A 16,067-nucleotide genomic window follows, 5' to 3' on the forward strand; every position below is an offset into this window, starting at 1 on the left:
CTCTCTAGACTCCTTAAATTTCTAAAAAAAAGGGTCCATGAAAAAAAAAAAAGTAGTGTTTTTTATATCATCACCATCTTAATCATTTTTTTTTAATTTGAGAAAAAAAAAATCAAGAGTAATTTTATTTTTATTTAATATAAAATATGTAATTAAATTATACAAAACTTATGTTTTAAGTGAAAAATTGAAAAAAAAAAAATTAGAAAAGATAATTGATTATTTTTTAACCAATATAATTGATTTTTGATAAAATAAGAAGAATGTAACATATTAATTCAAATATACTATCACTCTCTAACTACATATTTTAGTTACCATCCCAATTAAAGAAAAATAGTCGAACTTTCAATAATCGTAGAAATCTGATGCGTATCATACATAATACTATTATTATGACGTTTTCTGAGATTTGTTCATACAACATTGTGGAAGGAGTTAATCATTATTCTCGAATATTTACGAGCTCGATAAATTATTATGTATCGATTTTTTTTATATTTATTTATTTATTTATTTTCATGTAATTAAAATTTTAATTTTTAATATATATTAATTTTTTTTATTAATTTATCATATTATAATAAACAAAGAATAATGATTAAATCTGATGATTACAAATTTAATTGAGAGAAATTTATGAAAATATTAATTGATACAAATAATTTAAGAAAAGAATCTCTCCCCCAAGCTGTCATCTCTCTCAATCTCTCTCTCTCTGGTTTTGGTTGGTCAGAGAGAATCAACCTTTCATGCCTTGGATTCTTCCTGCATTTCCATTATCAGATTCACAGAATTGCACTGAATCTTTCTCTCTCCCTCTCTCTGTGTGTTTTCCTCCAAAAATCCACTCCGATATCACGATAGACGACGAGTACGGACAGAGAAACCGCCATGGATGAATCCGTATACGAAATAAACGCACCTCTAAGTAAGCTCCTGATCCATTTCTCCATCCATTGTTTGTTTCTTTGTTCGTTTCCGATTTGATGATAAAATCAGTAAATGTCGTATCTAATAGCTTTAATTTCAATTTAATCAGTAACGCAAGATGAAACACAAGAGAATCCATCAACATCGAGTTCAAAATCCACCGAATCATCAGAAAATTCACCAGTTCAACAAGTCGCACTCACCGTTCCAACAACCGACGATCCATCTCTTCCCGTTCTCACTTTCCGAATGTGGATTCTCGGAACTCTATCCTGTATCCTTCTATCGTTCCTGAATCAATTCTTCTGGTACAGAACGGAACCGTTAACAATAACCGCAATCTCAGCTCAGATCGCGGTTGTACCTTTAGGTAGATTAATGGCAGCAGGAATAACAGATCGGATATTCTTTAGAGGAAGTAGATTTGAATTCACGTTGAATCCAGGTCCGTTTAATGTTAAAGAACATGTGTTGATTACGATATTTGCTAACTCCGGCGCCGGAACTGTTTATGCGATTCACGTCGTCACGGTTGTTAAGGTGTATTATAAACAGCACATCACGTTTTTTGTATCTCTCTTGGTTGTTATAACTACTCAGGTTAGTTTGTTTGTTTGTTATTTTTCTAAACAGGATTATTTGAAAATAGTTGTTTAGGGTTTGAAATTTGAATGACAGGTATTAGGGTTTGGATGGGCTGGTATTTACCGACGGTATTTGGTTGAACCGGCGGCTATGTGGTGGCCGGCGAATCTTGTTCAAGTCTCCTTATTCAGGTAACTTAAGATCTCTTCTTGTTTATAATTTCATTATTATGTGCATATACATGTTTATTAGCTAATATTTTACAATAGTTGACTAAAATCCCAATTAAATATATTAAAATGGGAAACGTGATTCTTACTGAAAATGAAATTTTATTGATACCAACTTATTTGTTTAATAAGAAAAACTATGTTAAATTATCATTAGATTTGTGTTTTTGGAGTTGATTTTAATTGATTAGTTGTGGATTATAAATTGTTGAATGTATATATTAGATATTCAAAAAATCAAACAGAGTCATGATGAAGTATAATCGAGTAGTTTACTAAATTTATCTAAAAAAATCAACTAAACAAATAAAATTTTGATTTTTAAAAATAGTCAACTATTAGTTGTGAGTTAAAATTATACTCCAATCAAAGCACAATAACAAAGTATTATACAATTATAATTTAAATTTGGAGTAGAAATGATAGATTACTAAAGGGAGACTATTTAAATTTTGAATTTTTTAGTGACAGATTAACGGGTTTAACAAGATTAATTTGAAAATGATTGGTTCCAGGGACGGATCTATATAGGGGTTCGTCCACGCCCACCCAAAAATAAAATATTTTTTTTTTGGGAAAAATGTAACATTATTTTCTAATTTTAAAAAAAATTAATATAATTCATTATTTATTTATCTAATTATAAAAAAAAAAAAAAAAGTAAAACTTATATTTATCCAAAATTTTCTAATTATTTTTTAAGTTCACATAATAATTTTAAGTTCACATGATATAGAGTTTAGTGTGAGTTAGTATGTAAAGTCAAACACAAAACTTTATAAAAAAAAAATTTATAAACGTGTTTGCAGTGTATTTGAATATTAAATATTGATCCAATTTTGATACATTTATTTAATAAGGTTAAACGTGTGTTGCAGAAAAGAAAAACAAAATTTACTTTATCCTGGATGTGACGTTATAGAAACATTTACTTTATTTTTTTTTTTATTTTTTGTTTTCTTCAGAAATTGAAATAATTTTTTTTTGGTACTGTATTTTAGGATTATTACAGAATTTTTCTATTAGGGTTGGGATTGAGATTTTTTAAAAAATCTAGAAGGAGAAAATAATAATGATTGGTGATGATTTTAAGAAATTGATGATTATTTTTTGTAAAATGACTTAAAGGGTATTGATATATAAATAAAATAAAAAATAATAATTTAAAATAGAGAGTATTTTAGTATTTTGGTTAATGAAATGAGTGATGTAATTGTTAAAAAATAATTAATTAAAAAATTAATTTTGTTTAAGTTTTTAAAATAATTCAAAGAAAACAAGGCCTTAGACATTGGGTTATGTAATAATAACTGAATTTGTTTTTGTTTTTTTGTTTTTAAGATTAGTTGATAATATTTTAGATTTTTTTGTTAAATTTAGTGTGTTAAGATGTTAGGATTAGTCAACTACTTCATAAAATTTCATCCCAACTGTTTAAATCGTCTTTGGTGGTTTTGGATATAATATATGTTTAATCCATTTTATCAATTTTAATCTTTAAATATTATTTCAAAATTCATTTATAAATCAAATGCAATGATAAATAAGAAAAAAAAATATAAAAAAGGAAAATCTTGAAAAAAACTTTTTATAATTGTGAAAAAGTATTTTTTTAAAATAAAAATTAATTTTAAGAGGTTAACACTATTACCATATTCATAATTAAATTTAAGACTTTTATTCGATTGAGCAAAATTCTTACTATCTATGGATTAGTTGAAACTAAGTTTGTATAAGAAAACATTCATAAATGTTAGTAAAAACACTTTTCTTGTCAAATATTTCATATCTTGATTTAAATGTTATAATTTTTAGTTATAATTTAACTATATTTATAAATTTATTGTTGTTTTTTTGGTCTAAACCTTTATTCAGATAAATTTAAACTCTTGTTAAATAGTAATTAAGATTTACTAGAGATAATCAAACTAAATAATTTTTAAATTTATTAGTAAGTAAATATTCAATTTTACAAAGTTTATTATGAATATTGATTTGTGACTTCCCTATTGAAACAGAGCATTGCACGAAACAGAAGAAAGGCCAAAAGGCGGGTTAACACGAACTCAGTTCTTCCTAATCGCTCTCGCTTGCAGCTTCGCTTACTACGTTTTTCCCGGCTATCTCTTTCAAATGTTAACCTCGTTTTCTTGGGTATGTTGGATATTTCCTTCCTCGGTATTGGCCCAACAACTCGGGTCTGGTCTTTACGGTCTTGGGCTTGGAGCATTGGGCTTTGATTGGTCCAGTATCTCATCATACCTTGGAAGCCCATTAGCAAGCCCATGGTTTGCCACAGCCAATGTTGCTGCTGGCTTTGTCTTAGTAATGTATGTGTTAACTCCAATAACTTATTGGTTCAATGTCTATAAAGCCAAAACATTTCCCATATTCTCAAATGCCCTTTTCAAGTCTAATGGTACCAAATATAACATATCGAGCATAGTCGACTCCAATTTCCACCTCAACCTTGAATCATACGAAGAACAAGGACCTCTTTATTTGAGTACTTTCTTCGCAATGACTTACGGTGTTGGATTCGCTGCCCTCACCGCCACGATCATGCACGTGTTTTTGTTTCACGGAAGGTAAATCGTGAACATTATCTTCAAATTATGTGAATTTCTCTAAACAGTTAGTAATACAGGGAAATATGGGATCAGACTAAAGCGAGTTTGAAGGATAAAGGAATGGATATACACACGAGATTGATGTCACGATATAACCAAGTGCCGGAATGGTGGTTTTGGGCAATGCTTGTGGGGAATATTGGTGTTACAATATTTGCGTGCGAGTATTACAATGAACAACTTCAATTACCGTGGTGGGGTGTTGTCTTAGCTTGTGCCATTGCATTTGTCTTCACTCTTCCTATTGGAATTATCACCGCAATCACAAATCAGGTACGATGTATCATTCGAGTTTCAATATAGATATAACACATACTAATATTTATTTGAATTGTGAATAGTCGCCAGGATTGAATATCATAACAGAGTACATAATAGGATACATCTACCCAGGATATCCAGTTGCCAACATGTGTTTCAAAGTATATGGATACATAAGTATGTCACAAGCAATCACATTTCTTCAAGATTTTAAACTCGGTCATTACATGAAAATCCCACCAAGAACTATGTTCATGGCACAAATTGTGGGCACTCTCATAGCCGGGATAGTTTATTTGAGCACTGCATGGTGGTTATTGGAAACAATCCCAGATATTTGCACTTCCGATTCTTCCATTTGGACTTGCCCATCCGATACTGTCTTTTACGACGCATCTGTCATATGGGGATTGATTGGACCGCGTCGTATATTTGGCGATCTCGGCACTTATAGTGCTATCAATTGGTTCTTTCTCGGCGGTGCTATTGCTCCAGTTATTGTATGGCTTGCTCATAAGGTAATTGTCACTTTTTATCATACACTCCTTTTTTTTTTCATATTGATAGTAACTAAGGGAAATCTTGACAATAGTTTTGATCATAGTAAATTAAAATAAAAAACAATGAAACAATACAAATAAGGTTGAAAATAATCTAGATTATAATTATTTTTAAAAATTTACTTTAAAAGCATGATTGTCACAAAAACATTAGTTTCTATTGCAACATATATAATAAAACATTATTCAAATATTAAAATAATTGAATTTTTTTTATTTTGAATGTTTACCCTATATACCTTATTTGTGTTACTAAGTTTATCTCGGTGAGCCACGTTAAACTTGTGTCTTTCTTTAGGCGTATCCGGAGAAGGAGTGGATACGGCTAATAAACATGCCGGTATTGATCGGGGCAACGGGAATGATGCCTCCGGCGACGGCGGTGAATTACACGACGTGGGTATTGGTGGGATTTTTATCTGGATTTGTGGTTTATCGATATCGACCGGAGATGTGGAGGAGGTATAATTATGTGTTGTCGGGGGCTTTGGATGCTGGTTTGGCATTTATGGCGGTTTTGTTGTATTTATCTTTGGGATTGGAAGGTATTGATCTTCAATGGTGGGGGAATAATCTTGATGGTTGTCCTTTTGCCACGTGTCCTACTGCTAAAGGAGTCAACGTCCAAGGTTGTCCTGTTTCATCTTAATTTTAGTAGTTGAAACAATTCAAGAACATTGATTTTTTTTTATATTTAATGAAACCTGTGTAAATTATTATTTGTTTGTTTGTGTACTATACTCATGAACACATATATTTGTTTTCAATTTTTCACATAATGTTGTTTCTGTACTTAAATTGAGAAAATGAATCTAGTAAAATTAATAATAGAACAGTATTATAGTGATTTTTAAGATAAATAGGGAGTAAAAATTAATAAATTAAATAAAATTATGTTTATTATCTCAAATGCATTCCAATTTATTTGGTATTTTATAGAACTATAAATAAATGACTTATGAGTTTTTAATTTTCTAAAAATAATTGAAAAATATTTGGAGATTGAGAAATTTCTCTTCATTTTGTTTTTAAATTGACTATTGTAGAAAATTATTTATTCTTATCTATAGGATTGACCATGTAGAGATTTTATTTACTTGGATTTTAAGTTTGTCGAATTTTCTAAATAAATAGATAACAAAATTTAAAGATGGAACCGGTGTCTTTGAAATGTTAAGTAAATCTAATTTTCTTAGTACTATATTTAATATAAAAAAACTCAATCTGCTAATTTAAATAGTAAGAGTGGTTCACTTATATCACTTAGGCCTGGTTCAGTATGTGTTTTTAAAAAAAATCCATACAAAATCAAATAAGTATTACTTTATCTCTTTTTATTCGTTACATCACTCAAATCATTAATCAAAATACTAAAATACCTTCTATTTTAAATTATTATTTTTTATTTTATCTATATATATTAATACCCTTTAAGTCTTTTTATTAAAAATAATTATTATCTCCTCAAAATCATCATCCATCATTATTTTTTTTTCTCTCTAAGTTTTTAAAATAACCCCAAACCGAACGAGCTCTTAGTCTAGAGTCTCTAGACATATTACTTTTTCATGACTATCTTATAAAGTTGGAAAATTTATAAATTAAAAATAAATATAATATTTATAAGGACTAATAAAATTATAAATAATTAAATGATAAGTCTTGTATTTACATGAACAAAAACGGGAAATTTGATGAGATGATCCTAATCACTTTTTGACCGGCGCATAAAATAAATGCGTTGGTGACACCTTTTTTTTTGACGAAAATGTCCCAATTGTGAGACGCAATCGGATGCGGTGTAAAAATTTTTATTTTTTATTTAAAAAAAAAACTCGTCTCGCGAATATCGGTTGCGTCTCGCGATTGAGGACGTCTCGCGACATGCGCGAAATCGTTTAAAAAAATGAAAAGGTGTCACCAGCGCCTTTTATTTTAAGCGCGGGTCAAAAAGTCAAATAAGTGAATCATTATGATCATTTCGTCAAATTTTCCACAAATAACATATTTGTTTCGAATTTTTAGTCAATATTGGATTGTTCTGTGCTTCAATTGAAAAAAAAAATATTGTGTATCTAAAATTTAAAAAAATTATAATATATTTGTGTTATAGTGATTTATTTAGATAAATTGACAATAAAATATAAATTTATTATCTGCATTCCAATTTCCTTGGTATTTTGAAGAACTACAAATAAATGTTATTTGTGTTAAATTTCTAAATTTTAAAAAATAACAATAGTAATTTAAAAATATTTTGAAATTGAGAGACTCTCTTCATTTTATCTTTATATTGACTATTGTATAAATTTATTTATTCTTCCCTATAGGATTCTACAATACAGGGATTTTATTTCCCTAGTTTTATAGTTTTTATTTTTTATTTTCACAAATATGGAAATTTTGCCAATGAAATTTTGGTATCGAAATTGTTATAATCTTATAAACTAACTCTATCTCAATTGAAAAGAGTAATTTTAAAAGATCAAACATTACGAATTCGAAATCTAAAATTTAAGTCTCAAAAAATAACGTTAAAATTTAAAAGATCAAACATTACGAATTCGAAATCTAAAATTTAGGTCTCAAAGAATAACGTTAAAAAAACAATATATTTGAGGTAAAAATGTAAAAATAGCATTATCGATGAACAAGCTGAACCATCTTGTAAATTTTCCCGATTTAACCCACGGTGAGTTTTCACTTTAATCTAAATCTACTCATAAACTCGACAAAATAAACTCAAAGAGTTTGACTACCTTACCTTATGATTAGTAATTTAAATACTCTTGGCCAAATGAAAAAAGAAAAATTAACTTTAATAGATGCACTATTATTATGAAAGGGAAATGTAATAAAACTATATTTCCTTAGAAGAATAACAGAAGATTGTTCAGCCTTGTCTATTAGTTACCCAAAATTAAGAATATAAAATAAAAAACAGAATAGATTTCAGAAACTAAAGCCTATACTAATAATAATGTCTCAAACCCTAATAAGCAAAGTTTCAATATTAATCCAATACAATTGCTCCATTTAAATCTTTACCCTCTTAACACAGATGGATAAATTAAATAAATCATATGATTCTACAATTTATTTGCCATTTTCCCGAAAAACGTGTTTCTTCGTTGTTGTTGTCGCCATCATGACATACCCGTAGTTTATGGGTTAAACGGTTCGTCCTCTCCTAGATTGGTCTCCCTCCATTCTTGAGGCTCTGTTCGAATATGCGAAACAAAAATATGAATAATAATATCTAAATTAAATGAAATGAAAATGTTCGTTTTAATTGGACTTACTTGGCTTTTGAATTTCGGAAATCACCATCAAACGCTTCTGCAATATACACGCGACTAGAAGGAAGAACGAACACATCCCGAACATGAACATAATCGGGAAGGCATCAACCTTAAAGAGAAAAAAATATGTTACACATTGTCAGAATCATGATCCAAATAACCAACTTAATATCTTTTTAAAAAAAAAAATTAATTTCAATAAATTACATCAAATAAACAAGTTTCCGAGCATGTTTATAAAAAAACTTTACTTTTATTTATGTTTATAAAAAAAACTTTACTTTTATCTGTCCTATCACTTAATTTATTAACTAAAATATTAAAAATAATTTTAATTTCAAATTCAAAAGGAAATTTCAGTAATTTAACCTACATAATCCCCCAAAACCTATTTATCATCAAATAAGATTTTAATTTCATGACTTAAATTTTGTTCAAATAACCCTATGCATGAAACAAGTTCTAATAATATGAATGTTTAGGGTTTTAAGGATGAAGTATTTATCTTACGTTGTATAGCACGACACACACGAAGATGTTGAGAGGTATTCGGAAGAAGTTCATGATCGTGCTTCGAGCCTCTTCGGGAATATATTGAGATCTCATCTTCATGATTGACGGCCAGAATATCCCCACACATGCCTCGAAAACGCAGAATCCAATAAGCTGGACCGACCCTGAGAACGTTATGCTACCACCTTTCACACCCGTAGATGGTAACAAGAACTGTTTTCATACATAACATAACAAACCACATTATTCCTCTTAGCAAAAAAAAAACAAATTATTGAGATTGAAACAAATTATTGAGTCTTACACTTGTTAAGACAGGAATAAAGAGAGCCACAGATGCAATACCGAACACGAACTGCATATAGCTCTCGACTCTGAGAGTCGATGAAGGAGTCATCAATCTGGATGCGGTTGAGCTTCCCAACATCGAAGCCATCATGAAAGTAGCAAAAATAAAACCATGAGGAATGTCTTCTCCGTTTGGACTAAGAGCCGGGGTCCATAGGAATACAAACGTGTACATTGAACCTTCGAATAATGATTGGATGGCACCGAGCAATGCGATTTTTCCATCTAGTTCAAGAAAAAACACAAAGTTAAGGGTGGAATACTGAGTTTTTATTGTCAATCTGAAACATAAATGCTGAATTAATCAAATTAAAATATCTAAATTTTAAGTAATTGGTAATATAACTCATCTCATAAAATGTGGAGCTAATCTAGGTTTTGGTAAAACTCATCAAATGAATTGATTTCAAATAAGGACTTAATAATATAGATTAACTAACAAGTTGTACTATGAAACACTGTCTAAATTTGTTGTGCTAGCTTATTACTCCAAGATAAAACATAAAACAAAATTCAATATATTTTTTTTTTGAAAGGGAACTTGAATGTTCTATGATCTAAAACGATCCTAAATAACCAGACAAGTTTGGTTGTATGAGTTCTTACGTAGAAACTTTAAATGTTTTATAAATACATCTTTCTCTTTGGATCGATGTGTGTATGTATGATGTCACACTTCTATCGCAGCCAACAAATCTTTAAAAACAGTTGGTTCAAGAGATTAACCTGAGGCAATGATGACTGCGGCGTCCTTGAATTGTGTAAGAAGGTCCTTGTTTTCAGAAGGGTCGCCATAATTCTCAGTCCAAGATGACATGATAATTGCCATCCCAACAGCAAGAAAACAGGCAGCCGCATCAAAGGGAGCAACGGGTCCAAGGGTTAATGTCTCAACAAGGAGATTCCCAAACAAACCAGCCAAAATTGCAACCAACCCATTGCCAAGAAATATTGCCTTTGAGAATGTCACTGACAGCCATTGTTGATCATAACCTCTCTGTACAAATCAATCAAAATCATATATAAAACACAATGATGACAATGACCCTACTCACAAAAAAACATTATCAAGATCCATACAATCTAGATGAGAAACTGTCAATAAATTTAGAAATAGTCAAAATAAGTTCTTACTTCATCTTGTAAAAACACTTATGTTTCAATATCTAGATCATAATTCAGCCAATACATTCTAAATCTATGTCAGCCTAAGTCCAGTTTCCAGATGAGAAATCTAACGACCAATATAAGATCTTCTTCACCTTGTAAAAGCACTTATGATTCTATATCACGATCCAAATCCATACAAGAAACAACCAATAAAAACACAATGATGACAATGACCCTACTCGCAAAGATCCATACAATCTATATGAGAGACTGTCAATAAACTTAGAAATAGTCAAAATAAGTTCTTCACTACATTCATATAACACTTCATCTTGTAAAAACACTTATGTTTCAATATCTAGATCATAATTCAGCCAATAGATTTCTAAACCTGTGTCAGCCTAAGTCCAATTTCCAGAAGAGAAATCTAACAACCAATGTAAGATCTTCTTCACCTTGTAAAAACGCACTTATGATTTTATATCAAGATCCAAATCCATACAAGAAACAACCAATAAATTTCTAAATTCCAGGCATCAAATACATTGATAGAAGAACACTTCACCTTGTTGTGTTCAGCAACTAGCCACGATTCGAATGCGGAAAACAATAGAGAAGTGGCGATTCCTCCCAAAACTCGGCCAACCATTAAGACCTTATATTGAGGAGAATGCTTAGTGATGCAGCTTAGTATGTAAGTAATGCAGTAAGTAATACTTGCCCTCTTCCTTCCCCTGAAATTTGTTTAACCAAAATCAAATTCCTCATTTTTCATTAAAGAAAACAAATGAAGAAAGTGTTAATATTTATTTACTGTTTATCAGCTAGAGATCCAACAATTGTTCCAAATAGCATTGAAGATCCAAACCCAGCTATAAAAAGCTGTCCAATCTCTCCTTTTGTGAATCCATACACACTGTAAAGATAATACACATACGGCCCCTGCAACCAATCACCAGCTGCAGCAAAATTCAAAATTTTTAAACCAGATCTGATTGTTCGAGCCACGGATCCAAACAATTCAACTCAGATCTGAAACGGAAATGAAAGAAATGATAGAATGCATACCCATCATAAGAGAGTAAACAACAAGATAATTGTTCTTGAATGAATTGAAAGCAGAGGAAGTATTGATGCGATCTTTGCTTGTCTTGCTGAGCTCCAATGCAAGAACAATCGCTCCAAATCCACCGAAAACAAAGTAGTAAAAGAACTCCATTGTTGATTCTCTGTTTTCGAAGATGAATCAATGGATCGATCGATCTGGGTATCGGTAGAAATATATCAAGTGTGAATCTTGTGTATAAGTAGTGCGTGCCAGTGCCTTGCTTAAACGGTCGTTAGTAAAAAACTATAAATATAATATGTGTACGTGTAGAGGGAAGAGAGTGGTGAGAGAGTAACGTCATCTTCATCCCTTCGATAAGGACTGGTCAATTGATTTCCATTGCAACCGACGGATTCATCTTGGATCTGAAGCCCCTTCTTCTTCAATTTAAAGAACCAATTTTTTATTCAATTAAAGTCAATGGATTTTTTGGATTTTGATGCTTTTAACCCTTATTCTATATCTTGATTTTTATAATTATTTTCTGAATTTTTGTGAGATTAAAGATTTTATCAAATTGTTAGAATTAGGTAAATGAAAATTAATATTTAAAGACTATTTTATTCTTTATGATATCATTTTCTAATATGTAATGAAGTTAATGATAAGATTTATAAACTCTCTGTTTAAAATGTTCTCGGATGGATTCACATTATTAGTAAGTTGATCGATATGTGTAAGAGAAAAATTGGGACACGCCAGCGAGCGAAATAGAGATAAATGGTTAAGAGTTGGGATAGAAACACTAAGTTTTTTCATGGAATCTTTAACGCGCAAAAGAAATTTAATATGATTAATTTGACCTCGATCGATGGGAAATTCATGAAAGTGAACTAGAAATCTATGCGAGTGTTGTCAAATTTTATAAGTTTGTTTGAGGAGTCATTTAAGATCAGACATAAACTGAATGATATTATTTTTTATTCAACTAATATAGCGTAAAAACATATGTTGAAGGCTTATTTTTCGACGAAAGAGGTTGATGAGGTCATTAAGGGTGCAGAAGTGATGAAGCATCGGTCTGCGACAAGTTTTTTTGGTATTTTTTAAGAAGGCGTGACATTTTTTAAAACTGGAATTATAGAAACAATTTATCATTTTTCATTATTTGACAAGAGTTAGAACTATATTTTGATATGTCTCATTCGTAAAGCTTTATGGACTATTGATGTAAAGAACTTTAGGTTTATCATCTCGTTTTGTCTTTCAATAAGTTTGTTGCAAAATGTTTGACCAACATGTTGCAAAGGGTGTTAAAGAGAGTCATATCTAGTAATCAGATAACGTTCATCAAATGTTAACAAATCTATGATGTCGTATTAATAATCAATGAGTACAATGACTTAACTAATTTAGGAGGTGACAAATGTGTTTTTGTCAAGTTAGACATTGAAAAAGTGTATGATCATGTCAATTGAGAGTTTTTGTTTGCTGTAATGGACATAATAAGAATGACTGCAAAATGGATTGGTTGAATTATATTTACCTCTCGATGGTTAAGTTTTATGTCATTGTTAATAAGAGTTCTTAGAGATTTTTCGAGAGCTCCCGATGGATTAGACAAGGTAATCCACTATCTCCTTTCTTGTTCGTCATTATTATGGAACCCTCTAAAAAATGGTGTCTTTCGCAGAAAACTCGAGACTCGTCTGTGGAGTGAGTTGTGGGTTAAGAAGATATCATTTTTTAATATCACATTTGTTTTTCGCTATTGACACGCTTTACATGGTTCAAGATACCTACATGAATATTAAACACCTTTAGGATATTTTATGGTTATTCGGTAAATGTTGCGGTTTTTGAGTTAATCTTAATAAGTCATACTCAGATTCTGTTTCGAATAGAAAATGACGAGGTTGGAAAATGTATTGAGTTCAAAATTTGTGGTCTTATGTCAACCTATCTTGGTATGTCATTGGGTGCTAAATTACGATCTAAGGTCTTTTAGGACCCGATTATCACTAAAATTGAATGCAACTGTCTAGATGGAAAATCAAAATAATCTCGAAAATGAGTTGGTTAATCATCATTAAGAGGGTGTTGTCTTTTATGCCCACATATATGATGTCTCTATTCATTCTCCATAAGAGTGTAGCGGTGAAAATGAAGAGAATAATATATGTATTTATGGGAATCTTCTAACTCATCGTTTTATTATATAGTTAGTTGGGATAAGGTTAAATGTTTTAAAGATCAAGGAGGTCTAAATATTCAAGATTTTGTTTCTTTAATAAGGCTTTTCTATCAAAATTGTGTAGTAGATTTGCAATGGAGTCAAATAGTCTTTGATCATCGATGATCATATGTAATTATGGTCATGATTGATCTGGTTGTTTCACTAAAATGTCTAATTATCCAACGGGGTATAGAATTTGGAGACAAATTTATTCTATGTGGAAAATTTTTGTGAGCATTCTATATTCATTGTGGGGGATGGTTCTTCGATCAGTTTCTGGGATGACATTTGGTGTAGCGTCAAGAGTTTAGATACGACGTATCCTAAGATTACTTCCATTGTTATATGTAAAAATATCACAGTAGAAGGCATGTTTGACCACCGGTCTAGTGGTTTCGTTAGCTGAATTAGATATATAAAGAAATTAAACTTATATTGGTTTTATTCTATAATAATGTTTTACTTTTGATAGGACACAAACAAGTGTCCCCGTCTGAACAAGAAGATATGCGTTGACAAAACTTGAATAGTTTTCATGTGGGACATTGCTACAATTTGTTCGCTAATATGATTACATGTCATTTTTATTGGGAGAAACATTGAGAGTCAAAGATTCAATCCAAGATCTTGTTATTTGGATAAAGCGTTATTCACGGTGGTATTTTTACAAATGATATGTGTATGAAAAATGTTGTATTATGGTTAGTCGTATGTGTCACCAGAAAGTTAAATCGACAACTCACTTACTTTTATATTGTCGAGAGTGACTAGTATTTGAAGTCTTTTGTAAAATATTACTGAGATTCATTGGGTAGTTGCTGAAAAGTTTGGATTAATGTAGCCGATATGGCATGCCTACATAATTGAGTTACCTTTTAATTTTTTTTGGGTGAATATCTCATTGGAGAGAAATCGTCAAACTTTCAATGATCGTAGTCGTCCGATATGTATCATTCATAATGCTCATCGAGAAAAACGATTAACTCCCTACCGACTTTCCAGAACGAGTCTCAAAAAGTGTAATAATAATATTTACGAGCTCGATAACCTATTGAGTAACGTTTTTTAATGTTGTGTTGTGTTTAAACGATTTTTATCATTTTTAATAAACATTTTTATAAAAAAATAATTTATAATACTAACCAATTAAGTTATTCGCATCTTATTAAATTAAACTAAGTCTAATTTAATATGCGTTTTATTTTAAAAATGAAGTAATTTTATATAATATTTATGAAATGAATTTATATCAAATTAGGGAGCTTAGTATGTTGTAGTATTTTAAGAATAAAACAACTTAAGCATTAACAAAAAAAAAAAATATATATATATATATATATATATATATATTTAATATTAATATAATTTAAGTTTTGCAGACTCTCATTTCTAATTTGACCGTCCATTATTCATGAATATCAAATATACAATCATACTTTTTAATCATCACATTAATCAGATATAGTCTTTTGATACCCGATAAATTGACATATTAGTGTCGGATGTATGATTGATTCAAATTACTGAGTATTTATTTTATAATAACAATTGTTTGAATTTGTTACTATGTTAATATTTTTTTTAAATATAAATTTGTAGATGTATTTCAATATGCAGGGATGCTTGGTACGTGATTTTTGTACTCAGAAATGAGAAAGGGAATAAAATGAAGTGTTTAGTTGATGAGTTTCATTCCTCTAAACTTCAAGAATTAGCAAAGCTATGAGCAGTTATAGAGAGGGATTGAAGAATAAGAACAAGAGATATTGAGAGAAAAACCCGTAACGGATTTGTGATTTTATTATCTATTTATATAGCCACAAATCCATTATAGGTACCAACTGTGCTAAAGAGGTATCTGAACTAATTTAAATACAATGTGTCATAAACTTTATAACTGACACTAACTAACCAATATATTGTTGTAACTTCTATTAACAAATAATACAATTAGTTAACTCAAGTTAACTAATATTAAACACAATTAACTAACATAATAATAACTATTTCTTCTACACTCCCCCCTCAAGATGAAAATCTTGTAGTTGAAGTTTCTGTCTAAGATTTAAGAATTGATTTGTTTCAAATGTCTTGGTGAAAATATCTGCAACCTGCATACTAGAAGGCACATGTATTAGTGATATAAAACCTGACTTGTATTTATTCCTAACCACATGGAAATCAATATCGATATGTTTCGTTCGTTCATGAAACACCGAATTTTCTGTAATGTGTATGGCTGCTTTGTTATCACAATGAAGTGCAATCGGCAAATCAACCTAAATCTTAAGATCATTAAGAAGATATGTTA

General features: G+C 30.1%; 2 protein-coding genes across 2 annotated transcripts; one reads left to right on the plus strand and one right to left on the minus strand.

The window, feature by feature from the left end:
• Nucleotides 1–685: 685 nt before the first annotated feature.
• Nucleotides 686–5,976, plus strand: LOC124941310 (oligopeptide transporter 7-like). The gene is made up of 7 exons (XM_047481611.1): nt 686–931; nt 1,043–1,533; nt 1,612–1,709; nt 3,767–4,336; nt 4,396–4,651; nt 4,720–5,157; nt 5,498–5,976. The coding sequence occupies exons 1-7, from the start codon at nt 895–897 to the stop codon at nt 5,846–5,848; spliced, it is 2,241 nt and encodes a 746-aa protein (XP_047337567.1). The 5' UTR covers nt 686–894; the 3' UTR covers nt 5,849–5,976.
• Nucleotides 5,977–8,052: 2,076 nt separating this feature from the next.
• LOC124942432 (molybdate-anion transporter-like) lies at nt 8,053–11,929 on the minus strand. The gene is made up of 8 exons (XM_047482944.1): nt 11,541–11,929; nt 11,287–11,431; nt 11,038–11,206; nt 10,089–10,359; nt 9,319–9,587; nt 9,012–9,227; nt 8,502–8,610; nt 8,053–8,419 (listed from the first exon to the last, which is right to left on the minus strand). The coding sequence occupies exons 1-8, from the start codon at nt 11,689–11,691 to the stop codon at nt 8,364–8,366; spliced, it is 1,386 nt and encodes a 461-aa protein (XP_047338900.1). The 5' UTR covers nt 11,692–11,929; the 3' UTR covers nt 8,053–8,363.
• Nucleotides 11,930–16,067: the final 4,138 nt, after the last annotated feature.

Source organism: Impatiens glandulifera, chromosome 6, assembly GCF_907164915.1.
Source record: "Impatiens glandulifera chromosome 6, dImpGla2.1, whole genome shotgun sequence".
In the NCBI taxonomy this organism is placed as follows: domain Eukaryota; kingdom Viridiplantae; phylum Streptophyta; class Magnoliopsida; order Ericales; family Balsaminaceae; genus Impatiens; species Impatiens glandulifera.